Below are 19,142 nucleotides of genomic sequence, written 5' to 3'. Positions count from 1 at the left end.
TTTCTTGTAAGCCCCCTTTAAGCACTGGCAGGCTGCAGTAAGGTCTCCCCAGAGCCTTCTCTCCTCCAGGCTGAACAACCCGAACTCCCTCAGCCTGTCCTTGCAGAAGAGCTGTTCCATCCCGCTGATTACTTTTGTGGCCTCCTCTGGACCTGCTCCAACAGATCCAATGATTTGTTTGGTTACTGTAATCTATGCCTATTTTTATGAAATATATTTTAAAATCTCAGTATAAAACATCCTGCAAAGATTTTCTAACTGAACTGGAAATGGACTATTCCTTCCAGTCTAGTAGTTCACAGTTCAGTTTAATGAGTAAGTTTAACAATACATACTTAAATGTTTCTGCAAATGAAATTTAAGGAAGCACTGAAGACTATATGGATAATAGTGCAGGAAAAAATGCAAAGTATATAAATTCAATTTTAGTTACACTGTCTTTCATGGAAGTGTCTTTTCTGATCACTTGTATGATAGGCTTGCCTGCTGAAGTTGTTAAAAAACCACAAAAAACCCAAACAAAAGCCAAACAAATAACCCAAACCACAAGATGCCCTGGCTTTTAAATTCCTAGACACTATTCACAGACTTTTCCTTTTAATGAAGGTACCTCGTAACTTTTATAAGCCTGAGATTTTTGGTGAAGCTTTGAATTCTAGTTAAAGTTGCCAATTTTTTTGCCACTGCTCTATAAAATTCTCTCATATTAGTTGGTGTAGCAGCCCAGTGAAGCAAAAGCCCCTTTCACTCGTGAGCCTCCCAGCTGTAGTCTGCCAGAATGCCAGGCGCTAAAATTACTGATGAGACTTTGCTAGATCCAAAACAGTACCTGTATCGTTTCACTAGCCAGAATACAGGATGACTCCAGTAAAGAGAAGCTTTTAATTCTGGAGGAAAATTACTTAATTCCTTGACTGTATTAGTCAATGGGGAGTTGTATGCAAGAGAAATCTGAAAAGATGAAAAAGAGTAAGCTTAACCAAAAATAACTTCTAAGCTTCAGTTCTCAAGCAAACCTGTATCTTTGGGATGGTGTTATACTCCTGGAAATAACTGTGCTCTCAGTTTGTTTCTGTCTTTTTCTAAGATCCTGCCATGGTTGTCAGTGGTTTGGGTGGTCACTAAGATTTCTAATATATTTACCTTCTGAACTTGTAGTCTCAGAATACTTTATTTCCCACCTGTTCAACTGGGACACCTAGGGCTATGTTAATTCTTGTTTTACTACATTTCATTGGCCAATGACAAAAAAATTATTACAGAAAGTGAGGCATAAAAAAAAAATATGCTGACTAAACTTAAACATTTCCATATCTCTGTGTAGATTGACATAAACAGAGCAGTTGCTCTGCAACCTTCCACTAAAGGGGAAGGTATGAAGACCTATCCTCTCTAACATGCTTATTCTTATTTGATTCACCTCCTTCTTCACTACATATCTCAAAAGCAGTATAGTAATGATGAACTACAGTATTTCTGACATAAATTTTAGTAGCAGTTATCCTGTTATTGTAGTGTAAGTATTGCAGCTTAGCCTTTTGCTTTGTAAATCAGTTCTGATATACAATTTAACCTTTGTGTCATGCATTCATTTTCCTTTCAGTGATCAAGATGAGATTCCTATAATCTTTTGGGATAATAAAATAGTTTTAGTATATGAGCATCTAGCACTCAGTTCATTTATGGTGAGCAAACTTGCTGTATTTTTTTTTGTCTTTTTCTTCCTTTGCATCTCCTCAAAAACTGAATCACCTTAATTGGGTAAATATTTTTAGCCAGTTAAGAGTACATCAAAGTCCTCAAAGGCAGAGTCCTGTTTGGACTTCAAAAACTTGTGCAGAATTACCCTCAGGCACTAAAAAAAACCTGGGTTGTTTTCCCCCAGGAAATTTACTGTGGTGTTGCCTTCTAGTTCGTCTTTGAACATCTTTCCAATTTTAGCTGAGAGAGGCAAGTTATCTCAAAGGTTAAATATGCCTTGAAAATGGTTGCATGGAGGAGAAAAGGCCTTGCATGCTTCCATTTTGAGAAAAAGGTCAACATGTTCATCTTTTCAGTGAGTGGGCAAAAAACATCCATACCAGAGAGTGCCAGTGGAAAACAAACTTCATTAGTGTCACTGCTTACCAAACTACTTGTGTCTTTGCCTGGCTCAGTTAATGTTAACAAAAGACTTCTCTCCACACCCTATTTAGTTTAGATTTGAAAATCTGCTAAGATACGTATGCAGAGGGCTTTTAGGATACCTAGAAAGCCTTAAAGAGTATTGCTCGAATAAAAGCATTCCATATAGTCTCACGAAACAAATCATAATAGTGTTTGATATGCTAGCAACATAAAAAAAAAAAGAAAAATTATCCTATTGTAAGTAGGAGTTGAAATGTTTTTATCAAGAAGTTTCTTTGAATTTTAAATTATCTAATTTAAATGGGATAGTTCAGGATCACATAGGAGTAGAATTCAAAGAAAGAAAGTTAAATGACTTTAAAATTGTGCCTTAGTTGAGATAGAGCACTATTAATCATTATTGACCACAATAGCAGCTCCAAGTCTTGGCACAAGGCACAAACGATTGTGCTGATTTGGTGGGTGAAAACACATCTTGCATTTCTAGTCTAGAGTGACTTGCATGTTTGTAACTGCTGTAGTCAAGTGGGTTACTTTTTAGCTTTTAATTTGCGGTAGGAGGGTCCAGTTCTGTTGGTTTTACTTCCTTGGGAAATTGTATTCGGGGCCTGGTTTCTTCAAGGATTTGTAAGGATAAGGATGTGTATCAAAACAATTTGATTTGACTCCTTTAAGTGGTAAGTTCCAGCAAAGGAGTAAGTTGACTTTTATATAGATTTGTGAGTTTTGCTTTATTTAAATTAATGAGAATCGGTCTGTCCTATTTTTCTTCTGTTAGACTGATTTTATCAAAACATCTTGAAGAGTCCGTTCTTTTCAGAGGGACTGTTCATGTTGTGTTCTTAAACTCTTGTGCTGACATTGTACAACTAAACTGAAAACCAGTGGGCTGGGGTGTGAGAGGCTGGTTCCGGTAGCTGCCTTTGCAGTGGGCATCCTGCCTGCCCTGATGCTGCCAAGCCCATTGAAATTTCCTGCAATTTAAGAAACTTTTGAGCCTTATTTTAAGAATACTCACATCCCCCAGACTGGACAAATTTTGTGTCCTTGCGAGGGCCGTTGGAAATTCGCTTGCCTGATTTGCTTTTGTTTGCCTCCTTATCTAGGTGCTTGGCCAGTTGTGTTTACTGGATGCGAGTGCAATTTGGGATTAGAGTAACTAGCCTGCCTGTAATTTTGCAGTGCAGTTTTCAAATAGCAGCAGCTTCTCTGGAATAGATCAGTTTTCTAAACTGTTTATCAGATTAAATAGTGCTTCTCTGTGCCTGACTCTATTTCCGCCTTAAAATTGATGGTAACTTCTGGTTTGTGCCAAGTAAAAGAGCATAAGCTGGTCTCCAAGGGATAATACTTCAAATACAACACAAGTTTAAAGAAAAAAAAAAAGTAGGACAGGAATTTAATTAGATCGGTGAATTGCAGATTTACAGTCCAAAACTGAGTACTAGAACTATTGGTAGGGCAAGTATTGAATACATTGAAAGGCCATTTCAGCGGTTCCTTCTAGCTGACTCCTTTCCAAGCTGATGACCGTATTTTTTTTTAGTACTGTTTATAGCAGAATAAGCAAATATAAGCAGGCCGCCTTCGTAAGAAGTGAAGTGCAATCAATTCTTTGGTCCTGTAATTGTAGTGGGAAGTATTCTTCTTCTAAATCTTAGTTTCACACTTTTGAAGGACCCCATCTACTGTTTAATTCATCTGCTGTTCAGAGATGTAGCAGTAAGCCATAAGTAAGCATGTATAGAAGATAACCTGGGATTCACAGGAGTATAAAATGGGAAATAATAATTTGAAGCTTACACAATGGTCAAGAGGTGCTATGATAACTGTGACCTTGTAATCTATTTTCTATGTGTTATGACAGTCCAGTCAGTAAACCTGAGCTCCGTCCAGAGCTGTGTTTGGCTTCAAAGCTGATTTTTTCTGAAGATGATTGTTTGTTTATTACATAATTTCAGAAGCTACATTTCCATACATGTGGAAATGTTGGGTGCAAGAAATGCTTTAGCAGTTCAACAGCTTTCCATGTGGTTGTTTTATGTCTATATTTACCTTTTACAGATCTTCTGGAGTTTTCAGAGGATGCATCTGGTGTGCCTGAAGGCAATAAGAAATCCACAAATAAACAAGGTGATAAATCTAAGGAAAACACCAGGAAGATTTTTAGTGGGCCAAAGCGGGTGAGTAATAATACCGAGACCAAGACAGATTTCTTACTTTATGTAACTCTTTTGTATGGATATTTCTTCCTATATATTTAACAGAGCTTTTGTCCCAGTTTGTATCTGCACTTGAGATAGTTTGTTGGCTTTTAAGATTATATCTGGAAAAGTAAAACCTTCAAGTGCAAAATTTTTGTATCGATTACTAGGAATTTTACTTTTCAGATGCAAGTCTGGTGCAGCACAATGGTAACACGCAACCTAGATGATTATTAAAGCAAAGCACCATTAAATGCCATGTGGAGTTTTTTCTTTTTACTTTCTTTGCTCTCCCAAGAAATATCTATCATATTATAGGATTGAACCTTTCTGAAAGCTTCAAATTTGGCATTGATATAGTCTTTATAAGAACAAGTGCCTTTATAACATGTGGAAAAGTGAGAGTTTCTTTTAAGTTAAAAAAAAGTAACCCCCAGTCCCAACCCTGTATACCCAAACTATGTAGTATTGAGTATGAATTTGCCCTTTCATACTGTGAATGGAGCTTATTCATTTTATTGATGTTAGGTGTGGTTTATCTTACCTGTTATTATCAGTTACCCAGTATTTTGAGGCTTCTAAAAATGTGCATACAGCAAAAATCATCTTTAGCTGTTAGGTGAAAGATTGCAATAGTGGGATCCATGTAATCTCCATTAAATGAAGTTTTTATGACTTGATTGTCCAGGATACCCATTTCTAATGCTTAAGGCCTTTTCATATGCTTTTTGCATAACGTGTTTCTGTTGTCTGGTGAAGAGAGTAGCTGTCTTGCCATTGTTGCAGTCCAGAACCGGCGTAATAAGAGAAAGAGGGAACTAGAGAGGAAAATGCACTTCTGTTTCTCCTTTCCCTTTTGAGTTCCATGAGTTTTGCAAGACTCATCAGTTGCTTGTAGTAATAGAGACTTTTATATGTGTTTAGAATGCATTCAGCAGTCTAACAATTCTAAGAATTTTTTTTAAAAACGGTTTTCCATGTTATTTTTCCTAAAGAACTCTAATAGTTAAATCGCACTCTAAAATTTCTCATAAAGGTAGCTAATTACTTGTGTTCTATGATAGTTTCACCTGAAGTAATTTTTAAAGGTTTTTCTTAGTCTTCCAGAACCAGAAGGTTTATTATCTCCCAATATTTTGTTGATATATAATCATTTTCCATTTTAAAAAATGGATTTGTGGGTGGAAGAAGGACAAAGTTGTTTTATTTCCCAAAATGTGCAAGGGAATGTTTTCATTTGGGAGGACACGTGACCAGTAAGTACTGTTGGTTGTAATGCCTTTTGAAAAGAAATACTGCTGCTTGCTGCTTTGTGACTTTGGACAGAATGGGGAGCTCTTAGCTGCTAACTCTTGCCTCCAGAGTTTGAAGTCAGGCTACTGATAAGTGGGGAGGATCTTTTCAGAACTGAACTATTTTTTCTTGAAGATGAGAGTTCCTCAGCTTCTGCTGAGTTAAATAATAATTTTTTTATTACAGTAGGCTGAGAAACAGAAGTACAGGGTATGCAAATTTAACTGTACCTTTTTTGCTGTACTTTTTAGCAGCATAAAACCGCTGTGAGTATTCTTGTAAATATGGACTGTTTTTAATGTTTAAATATTTATATGCTTCAAATACTATTCTATAATAGCATTTTATGTGTTTCTTGTTTTATGTTATACTTTAAATACTTGAGGGTTTATATGAAAACTGTTTTAATTAATTTTGTATATATCATGAAAATATGGGGGGGAACTTACAGCAATATCATACTATATGAGAAAATGGTTTCAACTCTAGAAAATTCTCAGTTGGCAATAAACTTAATTCAAGTGGGAAAGGTGAGGATTAAACAGCCTTTTTGACCCTGTAGAGATATAATGGACTTAGAAGTAGAAATTGCTGTAATTGCGATTCAAACTAAATTTTAATGTTCTTTAACCATATGGCTGTTACATGGAGTTACTAAAAAAGCTTGTAAAGCTTGTTCTGATGGTAATTAGACATGCTCTAATTATCTTCCTAAACATAGATATAGACTCTTAATCTCAGTTGCATCTTAAGGGAATTTTCATTCTGGGAATGAATTAAAAGTATTAACCTGACCATAACTAAATGCTCTTAAAAAAAAAAAAAAAGTGTATATCTCTGGAACTTCTTCACTGTCTCGTCACCATTTTTTTTCTTCTAGAAACTAGCAGATTATTAATAATTTTCTGCTAGGCGGTGATGTTAGAGGTATGGCACTTTGCATCATACTGAGCTGAAAAATAAACAGCTCCGTTACTCAGGAAGCAACAGGTGGTATTGTTAAACTTCAGGAGATCCAGAAAGCTGAAGTATTTTTTCCAGTTCGCAGTCAGCAGGACTCTCGCCCATGTTTGTGCATTTGAAACCTGACCGTTGTCCTCTGAAGCTGAAGTCCAGTTCTTGAAACTTCGAGCGTATGTGTAATAAAAGATTACAGACGTTATTGACTTAGTGAATAGCAGTGTTTCTAAAAACTGCTTTTAATGTGAGGACTCTAACCGAAATCACCGACTATTCGCACACACAATAATGAGCATAAAAGTTGCAGTAGCATGTACATTATGATAGGTATGTAAAGTCTCAACCAGAATTCTGCTTTTAAGTGAATTAAATCTCTTTATCCTGAGCCTGACTTACAAGGAGAATATTATGTTCCATAGCAACATAATTATGTACTTACAGTACATAAATATTGGCATTACTTGACTTGCAAATTATGGGTGTGAAGCATGTATGAGTAACATCTGCAAAAGTTTGTTTGCAGCTGTTTACAATTTTAATTCAACTGGTTCAGTAACTCGTGCTCTAGCACGTAAATTTGGGAACTATGGGACTGTGATATGCCCAGCTGCTGGTCCCTTTGAGCTTAGTTCCCCTTCTATGTGTGAAACTAATTCTCAATTATCACGCAAAAGCCAGTTAAGGTATACAAGAACTTTTTTGTTGCTGTGGTTCAAACCTACTCAGGCTAAAGGGGGGCATAAAAATTCTTTCCTGAGATTTCTTGTTCCTGCCCCTCTCACCACAGAGTTGGGCTAGAGTCAGCAAATGAGGAGAATCAGTTTTTGTAGGAATACTCTGGAGCAGTTCCCAGTGGTCATGCAAACTGTGTATGTCTCTAAATAGGAACCTGGAAAAAAAGCACTTGGAAATGTAAGATAAAGAGAACTAGTCTATCCCAAAATTTAATCTTTTGATTGATCAATCTTAGAAGTTGATGGCTCTGACTGGTATTTTGTGCCAGGGCTATATTGTTAGTTCAGCATTTCTATTGTCCAGCGTGTCATTAAGGACCACCAAATCTTCTGAACTGCAAATCTTCTGTGATGGCCTTCTGCTCTTAAAATGTATGATAAAGGGTGCTCTGCAACTCTGTGCTGATACTAGTTCTGCTTGTGGCCATAGGAAGCCAACCTAGACAAGGTGAATGCTGATTACCTTTGAATATTCCAAGCTAAGAATGTAAATAGAGTTGCAAATCATAATTAAAAGGTATGGGAGCCTTCCAGCCAGGCAGAGGGGGAAGACTATAATCCTTCTGTTAGAGCTCTTCAGTGCTGCTAAGACATATGGGAAGACTTACTGTTTTGCATGAAGTGGGACAAAGGTATAACAGAAAAAAGCACGGACTCTTTCAAGTAGACATACCCAAAAGCAGTCTCCATGTTGTGTTTTCTCAAAGTAACATGAAATTTCAAGGTATTAGATGAGTGCTATATCAGGATTTTTTTCCTGTGCCTTACCGTAAGTGAATTTTGGAAACAAGGCTTTCTGAATTAATCTCTTAGATGTTGATATTTTTTGCACTGGGTATATTTCATAAAGCTTCCATGATAGTATTGACAGAATGCAATTTGGCACCTATGAAAGACTGATGTTTTCTTGAGAGGATAAAGCATATACTTTTTATGATTGGTGACATGAGGAAGAAAGTACTCACCGCATGGGTAGTCTACACTGGTGATTCATGGACTATTGTTCAAAATAAAAACTAATCTGAATGCTAGTCCGTTGCTTAATGATTTCTGATTTCAGTTAAAATTTGTGTATTTCCCTTAGCTACTCATTTTTATGATGAGAATTGAATGTTTATAAACAAATTTAAACTAGCTTAAATATTTTTTTCTTACTCTCTTGTCTCACTATGCCTGCAGAAATTTCTCTAAGCTTGCTTGTTGAGGTCTTAGCTCTAGAAAACCTGTCTGTTTTGCGAGTCTATACATTTCTCAGGTGTACACAGTGAACAGGAAGAACAACATTACATCAGTGTGCACACATTGGGTTGTTCAGGAAAAGGTATGAAAAAACGTCTTTGCCACTAACTTGATTATAATAGTGTTTCCTCTGGGCCACACACGTGCTGGACCACAGCATTTCCTGTGCAAAGCACTTGCCTTGTTTTTAACAGTGGCATTGCTTGGAAGTTATTCCACTAGTGTGGAAAGCGTTTGTCAGGAAAAGCTGAGATTTTCTTGTATGATACATTAAAAAACAACAAGAAAAAACCCACCATGCCAAAACCCCCAAACCCAACAAAACCCAACCTACTGTAAGGACTGGTTTTGCTTGGAAAAAGGCAGAAAATACTGACTAAAGTATTTGGTGAAGTTGCCTTTGCTCTCCTTTTGCTCCACCTGCTCACTCCTGTTCCTCTGCTCCTTCAGTTTCCCAAGATTGTGTATTGAACTAAATTGAGGAACCCATCTGTGTTTAAGAAATAACCCACTGAAAGGAAACATTTAACATAAATCTCACTCTGGTTCACTGGGAGACTGTAAACAGTTGTATCCCCTCAGTTAAGGGAGCTGAAAAAGAGAGATTAAGTCATCTTAACCTGGTTAAGTCAACATTGCAGCTGAGAAATGCTCAGTGAACACAGCCAGCGTTAGCAGGATTACGTGCGTTACTTTGATCAAGTGACATTAATAGAGTTAGTCATGACAGTAGCGTTGAATACGTGAATGAAATCATTGCTGAATTCAGACATGGCTTAGCCAACAGACTGCTTCTGAACTCTGTATCCAAGATAAAAACCTGATCAGTTATAACCCTGTAAATATTTATTGCTTTTCATGTTTTATTCAAGGTTTACGAACGACTGCTGTGTTTTGAGCTCAACAAGGTACAGAAATGTGTGCAGGATTTCAGAATGTGTTTTTTTGGACAGATCAGTTGGAAAGATGTGTTAATCACTAGTGTGTGAAGAGCACTAATTTCTAGTTATCAAGTGCTGAAACAACAAACAAAATAATTTTTTTTTCTTCTGTGTGACTTCAGTCTGATCTGCAACTAGTTCATAGTTCATTATTTAATTGCATCTTTCTTGTCCTGTAGGCGGTTCCCCCCACCGTGAGTAGGTTGTTTTCATTGAGTTGCCATATTCCTGTTAGAAATTACAGGCACTGTGAGAAACTGTCAGTCCCTGAAAATAACGTTTCTGTGTGATCCTGTTGTTCCTAATAGGATTTGCTGTAATACAGGTTTAAGGGTATAACCTACAAGATCTTTTACGGGTTGATGTGAGCTTTTTCCACTGGTGCTTCATGCTGGCTGGAAGAGGCTGTGAATATCAGCTTGAAACTAATGCTATGTCTAAGTTTACTTGAAGTCCAAGATGAAACACTTGTACCTGATCTTTGAAAGTGTTTTGAAATTGAAGAAGTACGAAACCATGCATGGCTCCTGGTTTGACTGAGTAATCTTACGGCTAATATGACAATGATGTGTGCGTGGGAGGGGAAAGAAACTAGGCTGTGCTGTGATCTGTATTTTTCCACTTAGCTTCTATTATACTTTGCAGTAGATCTTTATCAAAGACATCCTGCATGTAACATTTATTTTTGCTTGCCTGCAAATGAGTCTGCATTTACCCAAATTAAATTTTTAAAGGTTTTAGGGTTTTTTTTTAGATTTAATGTGTATAAAGATTAATCTCTCTTAAGTGTACAATCTCAGATGGTTTTGGTGAATTATTTTTCCATAGCTTATTTTAAGTAAATAGTCTTGGGAAAGCAGCAGTGGAAGCATAATTCTAAAGTTGTGCTGTACAGCAACACATAGTTCTTTCCACACATTTCGCGGTAGGATCAGAGTAGACTGGTCAGAACTAATTTTAAAAAGAACTGCTTGTCATTGTCTTCCATAACCTTTAGGAAGAGAGTGTCCTACCAAAAGGGTAAACAGTTATAACAAAGCATTTTTTCAGTGATATTAAATTGCTAATACTAGACACATTGAGCTGCTGTATGCATTCTAATTTAGAATGTCAAAATTCCTTTTTTTTTTTTTTTTTATAGGAAAGATTATCAGTTGACATTTACTGTTTGGACTCTGAGGAGTTGAGCTGAATTTTCATATCAAAATACTCTGTGAAATCTCTGGCTTGCATCAGTTTAGTGCTAAGCCAGCAGTCCGTTTCATCAGCAGTTTGACAAACAGTGGTGGTCAGATCTGACAACCTGTGACAGCATGTTGCTGCTTCTGCAGTACATGCCTTTCATTTTCTGGTTGGTGCGTCTGGCAGATGGTCTGCCCAGTCCTGAACTGAGGTGTTTTTTATGGCTTTTTTGTCCAAAAACTTTTTGTTGGAATGATGCACAAGAGATACAAGAGATGTGCTTTTCTAAGTGCTGACCAATTATAGACAGTGTGTGTATTTTATATTGTTGGAATAAAAATGAATTTTAAAAAAAGATAAAAGATGATAAAAGGTAAGAATAAATCTGTTTCTTAAATAGTTGACTTGTTAAAAACCAAAGCTTCATATTGATATGGTTATTTCGCTTAACTTTTGCAAAACCAAATTCTTTGGTAGGCTTTCTAGTGCTTACCATTTATGGATTTTTTTTTTTCTTCTATTATTAATGTAAATAGAGCAAAACCAATTCTTAATTTTTAAGTTAGTAAACAGGATACTAATCAGGACTAGCAGGTTTTTAGATTAGTCACCTAATTCGGAGAGTGAAGTAGCCACTGTAGTTTTACTGAATTGTGTTGGGGCATACCACCTTGAAGCCATCTAGGAGTGAAAGCAAATGCCAAGATTCGGTCTGTTAACTTGAAGATAATCATTTGATGTTGATCAAAATTATTTTCTTCCTACTCCTTCATATTAAACCCTGGTGAAGAAGGGTGTGTTCTGGTAAACACTGAGCTGCGATCCTTCAACCTGGCAAAATTGCTTCCTTGTCTGTCCTCCATATGCCACTGTCAGGTAGCAATGTTGTTGGAAGTGCTTTTTGTCTCCTGTGCAGCGTCAAGATGTTATCAGCTGAGACACAGCTTTGTTCTGAGAAAGGTAGGGATGCAAAGTGCAATGTGAAGGTAACAGGCTAAGTCCTCATAGAGGCAAGAGGAACAAATGGAACAACTGAAAAATAAGCTTGGAAAGCCTTCTCCCCTTGTGTGTACTTACGCTTTTCAGGAAGTAGAAAAATCAAGTTGAATGGAAAACGTTCATGTCACAGTGGAAACTTCGTGTCTTATACCTCTAGCTCCTACTGGTACTAACTCTTAGGCAAGAAGCAAAGATGTGTTAAAACATTTTTGAAACTTGCATCTTTGCATTCCTCTCCACCCCCCCGGCAGTTGCATAGTTCCCGGTAATTAACTCGGTGTTTTAGTAATTAGGCAACGCAGGATAACTGTGTAGGATAAATGTTACATTGCAGAAGGCCTCAGTCCTGTAGAAAGTTCTAAAACAGGGAAACTGCTCAAAGAGATTAAAATATACCAGTTTCATTTGCCTGTGGGAACTTAATTTACGTGCAGATGAATATGCAAAATTCTCTTCCCAGTTCGCACGTACTGTATGAGCATAGCTAGTTCACTCAGCCCTGTCTGTGACGCTGTGTACACTAGATAATAGTGCGAGGCAGCACGAGAGCATCTTGAGAGTGAAACAGTTGGTGTTGAGGGCTCAGTGTCCCCATTATACACATCTAGCAGTTTTTACTTTGAATTAGCTTTCATCTGATCTGCTTTAGGGAATGCCCAGTAAAAGCTGGCGAAGGGTAGGTGCTTTCTGGAAGAGCGTCTTCAAGTTTGGCTTTATCGGAAAGGAATTGGGTAAATGTACTCAGAGACTCGGTGATGCAAACCGCTGTGTCGTAACTGAGGACATCTGGGAGATTTAGTTGAAAAATGTTTTACTGATCCAATTGGAAACGCTTACATGGGTGTGCATGTATGTGCGCCCCAACCACATGACCTCTGGAATTTCATTGCTGTTGCGATTTTGTAAGGCTTTCCTGTTAGTAGATTGATACACTTTGAGTAGATTAGGATTAACGCGGGGGGGTATGGATGGATGTGTGTGTGTTTGTCTCTGCCTTTATGTAGCAACAAAGAGGGCAGGAATTTTGTTTAACAGTTTTTACAAGGATGTGTTTGTACCAGTACAGTTACTTGCAGGCAGATGCAGGTTTGTCTGTTCTCTTGGTTGAAGTAGTGTGTTTCCACTATTGTGATGATAAGTCTAAACTACTGTACCCTGTCCCTTTTAATTAGACATAACATAGGTTTCAGGCCAAATTAGTAACCGTAACCATATGGCTTCTGTTTCTGAGCTGACCAGTTTGGAGTATGCTCGGTGTAAGCAGTATACCATTAGCTATTAGCTGTTTGTTTTAAAGAATGAATCTCACGTTTATCAAACCGTCCTGTTTCTTCAAGTTAAATTTTCATGTTTCACTTGGATGTTTGACCCATCGTCTTGTTCTGCCTTGTAGGCCTCCTTTTGAGCTTTGAGGAAGAAAAAACATTTTGCAGTTCATCAGAAGTCTGATGCAAGAAAAGCTTCAATGACTCTTTTTCCTCCCTGCTTATTGTGTTGTCTGCTGCTGATACTCTTCAACCTGTCTGACTAAGGACTTGTAGTTGTCTAGCTATGTGCGTGCATAATGTTTTTTGTGTACTGCTTTAAATGCTATAGCAGCTCACAATTAAGTGGTGCACGGCACCCAGAGGCAATTTATTGGCACTAGTCTGCTACTGTGATCCAAATAGTGGAGGTTCGGTTCACATTTTGAATACTGAATAAATGACTGGTTTGCTTCTGGTTTTTAACTGCTGTTGGAAGCCACTATCTTACCTGCAGCCCAAATTAACTTCTTTGTTATATACACAGGGCTTGGTCCGTGCTGAATTGATATTCCATCTTCCTGTTTTGAGGTGTAATTTCTTTTTCGTTGAATGGATGTTCATTCCTTTCCCTTTTCAAAAGAAACAGTTCATTATGAATGCTTCTGTGCTGCATAACATACTTGTTATCTTTTTCCTGTTCAAAGTGAAACATGCAGGACAGAGCAGTACTCTTAATGATTATGAATACTGAGTGGTAAATAATTATGTATTTTGGTTTATTGGGGGGTGTTTTGAGAACTTGTAGTTTTGACGAGCATCTGGCATACAGTCTTACTGAATGCCCTTCAGATATAAATAATGCATTTCTCAGGATATCTGTTAAAAATGTTTTTGGATTTTCTTTTGCCATTGTGTTCTACCTTGGAAAGTGTTCTTGCCTGCAAATAGCTGCTGTCTGTCTTGTTTTGCTAGTATTTTCAGCATGACTCATGTCCCTGGCTCTTATTTTCTGCTATTCTTACATCTATGAATGGCAGGCAGTGCTGCATCGGTATGTGCAGAGTGCCAACTCTTGAAAATTCAAGCTTTGAGGCTTTCAGGGATGCGAGGTTAAGCATGACCCATAGTTCATGCCATTTGGAGATGATCTTATAAAACTGACAGCCCTGTGCATTTTGTAAAATCCCTGGCATTAGTTCTGGTTTTGCATCTCAGTTCACACCCCAGAACCACATGCAGAGACCCACAGTACAATATGCTTTATACCCTCACTGGAATATTTACACTCTTTCAGACATCTATCTGTGTGTAAACAGCTGTCAGTTCTATACATAAGAAAAAAGGAAACTATTCTGCTATTCAGCAGCAGCTCTTACAGCTGATTAATATTGCAGAACTTACTTGCTTTAATGCAGAATTCAAAGGAGTGGTGTACTTCCACTTGCATCTATTCTAAGTTAATCTTCAGAGGAAGAATTCTTAAAGAAAAGTCTGCATTGTTTGAATAATTGCAAGGTTGTCTAGTCTTTAGGAGAAAGCAAGTCAGTTTTTAAAATTACTGCTGCTTAAATATTAGTGCTCCTTCTTCAGGGAAGCTTGGTATTACAAGCATTTGAGTTGTCTTAAAGAAAACACCACCAAAAACAAACAAACAAACAAATGCCTTTTGCTTTTATGATCAAGCCCTTCTGAAAAGCCTTTGTTCACTAGCATGCATTTGATCTTCGATACTTTTCCTGGCTTCAGTTCTGTCACGCAGTAGTCTAAAACGTAAGTCTACACGGTGCTTACCGATTGATCAGTATTGGCACAGTTTCTTTGTAATTGTTTTGGAAATTCATCTTTGTTTTGTGTTGCAGGGGAAAATGTGAAGGTGGCTTTAAGAGGTGGTTGTAAAGGAGGGATGTATTTGCCGTGTCCATGTGAGTTGTAAGAGAGGCTCCAAACGCTGCTTAATGTGTTAGAACTGATTATAACCTATTTCTTTAGAAAGCAGTTGGATTTTTGCAGGTGTTTGGTGGTTGAGCTCTGCAGTCGGTGTGAGACAGGGTACTGGACCACATGGTAGGTATGCTGGGGAGCTGTGTCTGCTGTCTAATATTACTGGGAAGGCATGGAGTCACAGGAGAAATTACTTTGATCTAAAAGTGGAAGATATTACAAGGGATAGTGGCTAAAACTAACCTTCCACAGGTATTTGAGGTTTTAAATAATTACCATTTTCAGTTACAGTTTAGGTTGTGTTAAAAGAGAGCTATTAAATGAAGATGTCCTCATTTCTCAGAACAGGCACTTACTGGTGGCATCAGTTGATTTCTTACAGAAAATGTGGCTTTCTTCTATATTGCACTACTTCTATATTAGGCACTATTGGTAGTGCCTAAGCAAGCTGTAAAGTGCCTTGTCACAAAACACTTTGGGATGCCCTAGCTTTCGATTTAATAAGGGATTAATGAAAATCAGGGGAAGAAATGCCCATTTTTGACTGTTAAATAAAAAAGACACCATCTTTCACTGGGGAAGCCTCTGAGCCCTGAGTATTTAGAAGGAATTGACTTTATCTTTTGCCCTGTTGAACTCTTTCCTATGCATCAGCTGTTGCTCCCTGCTGAAGAAAACACACTGATGTTGTGTGGACCTTTTGATTTTGCTGGCACAGCTGTTTGTATACTTTGTTCTTATTCTGTATCGAAGCACTGAACTTGATCCCTGTCCTCTGTGCTGCCTTGCTGCATGCGTGCGAGTGCAGCAGAGGTGCTAAATTTTGAAAAGCTGGTGCGCTGAGCCCGACGCTGCAGTTGCAGAGACCTGAAAAGCTGCTGTGCAACATGTAGCTCCCAGACAGGAAATTCAGGGATATTAATATATTAATATCCTTTCAGCAGCGATAGAATTATTCTATTATCTCAAATATATATCTTATATTTGAGGCTATAACTCAGATTTGGGACTATTAATAAAGAATATCCTGTGTTGCTAGGACTTCTGGCATGCAGTAAACTGCTGTCAGAATTGTAGTAGTTACGTTTCCCTGCAAGGTTAAGCAGAATCGTTCATCAGCTGAAACTGATACTAAATATATGGTAGACTTTCATGCTGGTTACTTGATAGAGTACGTTATTTCCTTGAATTATCCCGTATACCAGGATATGGCACCCAGAAACTTACACTCTCTCTTCCCAATCTTAAGCATGCACTGAGATAATTTGTGGAACTGTTGTGAGTAATTCAAGAAAAAAAAGTGACTAAAGAAAATATTCGGTGGTTCTTTGCCATTACAGGCATTTGTGAAACACTGTCACGATTAAACAGGCGTCGTTGTTATTAAGTTGTCCTTCGTTTGGTCATCGCAAATGCCGAGTCACGTTCGGGGTGAGAATTTGCTGCTCGGTAATGTGTAGGAGAAAAGGGAGTTAACCTTTAAACCACTTTGTCAGCAGTTAACTTTTTTTCAAATAAGGATCTATATGACACTGTCTTCCTATTCATGGACAGAGATGTCCTCTCGTAACTGTAGCAGCATGAATTTACAACTGGTTTCTCAGTTTAACTTTTTGAGCTTGGTGAGGTTGTCAGGATGTTGGACAAGTTAGTGCTGCTGTTACTTGAGAAAGTTAAAGATACAGAAATTATAAAAAACTTTATTCTGGTATTCCTACGTGTGTCCGTGGTGACTACATGTGGCTGCTGAAGGCCTTTGTATATCCATCACTTGAAAATGTATTGTTTAAAAGAGCTTCCTTAGAAAATGGATGAAACTGTTAAGATGATGGCCATGGTATACTTTTTGATGAATGGTACCTGAGCACTGCTTAAAAAGTAATTTAAAAATCCAACAAAGTTAAGTTTCTTATGACCTCATCAAAGCTCACTGTAGGAGGGAAAGAGGCTTTTCTCTTGTCTGGAAACTGCAACGATTTGGTGCTTGACAGGTCTTCTGGGCTCTGAGAACTCATAGCTGAGACTCTCATTCTGCTAATATTCTTTGAAGTTTTTTAGTTAGGGCTTTCTCTTCTTGTAAAGAATGGAAGGAGGCAGCACAGTAGAATTTTAACAGTAATGCCGAAACTCTTGACTTACAAAATTTACTTTCTGGCTTTTGACGTGCCAAAACCTTGTTATGCTTCATGGAACAGTATTCAATCCATAGCTGGTACTGCTACAAACAAACTGTGGGTTTGCTACATACAGCCCTTCTGTGGGCTGTACTTTAGCCAGTATCTGGTTTAAATAGTTGATATATTATATTTTGACAGAAAATTATTTTTCCCACTTTTAAAATGCTGTATGAAGTGCGTCTGAGGAGGTATGTAGTTACACAGTTTACACAATATATGGCATGTTGGGAAATAATGAAAATTGTGATTAGTCTGGAATATTATTATGCAATTAGACTGGTAAACTCAGATGCTAAAAATATAATTCTATCTTTGCTTCCTCTAAGAGTTACATTGTATTTCCCCAAAATTCAAGGACACTAAACTTTGATGCATTTTGATTTGCCTTGACGCATTTTTCAGCAGGAAGGAAAAAAAAAAAGGCTTCTTAATTTATTAAATATGGATTAAGGCAATTCATTGGAATGTTTTCTATTCCTCCAAGCATCAAAATCTATATAAACTCTACATTTTGATTCTAAACTAGTCATATTTTCTACTGCCATGACATTTGCTAATCCGTTTTTTTCCCCCATAGCTGTCTGGTTTTGTCTATAGGAAGGTTGCAGACCTTTTGTCTTTGAATAAATTTTAGAAGTAGAAGAACTGAAAAATTCTTAAAATACACACACATCATGTCTTTTGCCATTTGAATGGGTCTGTATGTCTCTAAAATCATCAGACGCTTCAAAGTCTTTCGGGTTTTCTGATATATATGATATTGAGAACTTTTGTTGTTGGGAATACAGAAGGGGGAAAATGAAGCTCATTTTACTTGTTTGGCTACATTATTGCTACAGTAATTTTTGAAGTATATAGTGACTACTGGTAGATTTACTTAAAATAACTTCTATTTTTTGTCTTTTAGTCTCCCACAAAGGCTGTGTATAATGCTAGACACTGGAACCAGCCAGAATCAGAGGCTCTGCCAGCACCACCTGTTTTGAAAACTCCCAGTGTCCCAGTAAGTAGACTGTTTGTTTTTTCTCAAGTTTAATAAATCTCCATTTAAGATTCATAGATATCTTATGATATCTTAAAAACACAAGTTCTTGATGTCTGGTAATGTCACAGTACTTCAGAATAAAGTCCACTTCGTGATGTGAGCCATTGGGTATTTGATAGGAAAGAAATTATCAGTGGGATCTTCCATATCATTTCAATATACAGATACAAAAAAATGCTTCAGTCAAGTTATGTTCCCCAATCTGCTGAAGCTTTCTAACAATGGACTCCATTTTGTCTTCTGAGAGAACCCCTAGGTTTAATTTGCGAATACACATAGGAATCAGCAAGTTGCAGATCAAAAAGGAAAAACTTAAAATGAGATATTTCATTTATTTTTCTTTTGTAATGGAGTAATGTAAATTGCTGACTTGAGTCTTTAGACACTATGAAAGAAACAAAATTTTCTGCATACAGACAGAAATGATAATATGAACATATCAGATAGAAACACGTCTACAAAAAGTAGGCAAGAGGTGAAAACAGTTCTTCATTTTTCCAAGGCTTAAAGTAATTGTTTTTTAACTCTTTTGAGACGCTGAGAATCCAGTCTTGGATTGTCAGCCCGTATATAATCTTGGGCTTGTATATGTGTAAAAGTTGGTACTGATTATGATAAGAGAGCATTGTACATTGTCAGTGGACTTCCATTTCATTTGGTGCCTTGCTTACAGTACTTGCATGAGAACAGAAAATCCAAAGGTAGATATTTTTGCAGTGATAAGTCTTCACCTTTTCTTGTTGTCACCAGTTTCAGTTTTGGTTTTTTGTGTTGTGGTTTTTTTTTTTTAATTCCACCTGTGTGTGTTCTGATACTAGCTCCTCTTTGGTGGTTGGTTTTGGTTGCATCCTCACAGTATTCTGAACAGCCTTCCTTTGATGTTAACTGCACTGCCTGGAAGATGCAGATGACTCATTTTAAAATAACCATTATCAGTAGTGTTTGAGGAGAGAGCGGAGATTTTAGTCCTGGGTTTCTCCTAAACCTCTTTCTCAATTTAAATTATGTGCATTTGAACTGAAGCTTTTGTTGCTTACTGCATCTTTGTATTGA

General features: G+C 37.3%; 1 protein-coding gene across 2 annotated transcripts in view; it reads left to right on the top strand.

Moving 5' to 3' along the window:
* The window catches only part of WAPL (WAPL cohesin release factor), a gene marked incomplete at its 5' end in the record, with an annotated part of 68,639 nt that overhangs the window by 22,422 nt on the left and 27,075 nt on the right, over positions 1-19,142 (top strand). The window contains 2 exons of one of the 2 annotated variants that reach the window (XM_082002070.1): positions 4,192-4,310; positions 17,952-18,047. In XM_082002070.1, the coding sequence (XP_081858196.1) occupies positions 4,192-4,310; positions 17,952-18,047 (215 nt within the window). The remainder of the gene's footprint in view (positions 1-4,191; positions 4,311-17,951; positions 18,048-19,142) is intronic. The other variant, XM_082002071.1, reaches the window with a different exon arrangement.

Source organism: Phaethon aethereus (assembly GCF_964289735.1).
Source record: "Phaethon aethereus genome assembly, chromosome: 7".
Taxonomy (NCBI): domain Eukaryota; kingdom Metazoa; phylum Chordata; class Aves; order Phaethontiformes; family Phaethontidae; genus Phaethon; species Phaethon aethereus.
This window is presented reverse-complemented; position numbering and strand designations above follow the sequence as displayed.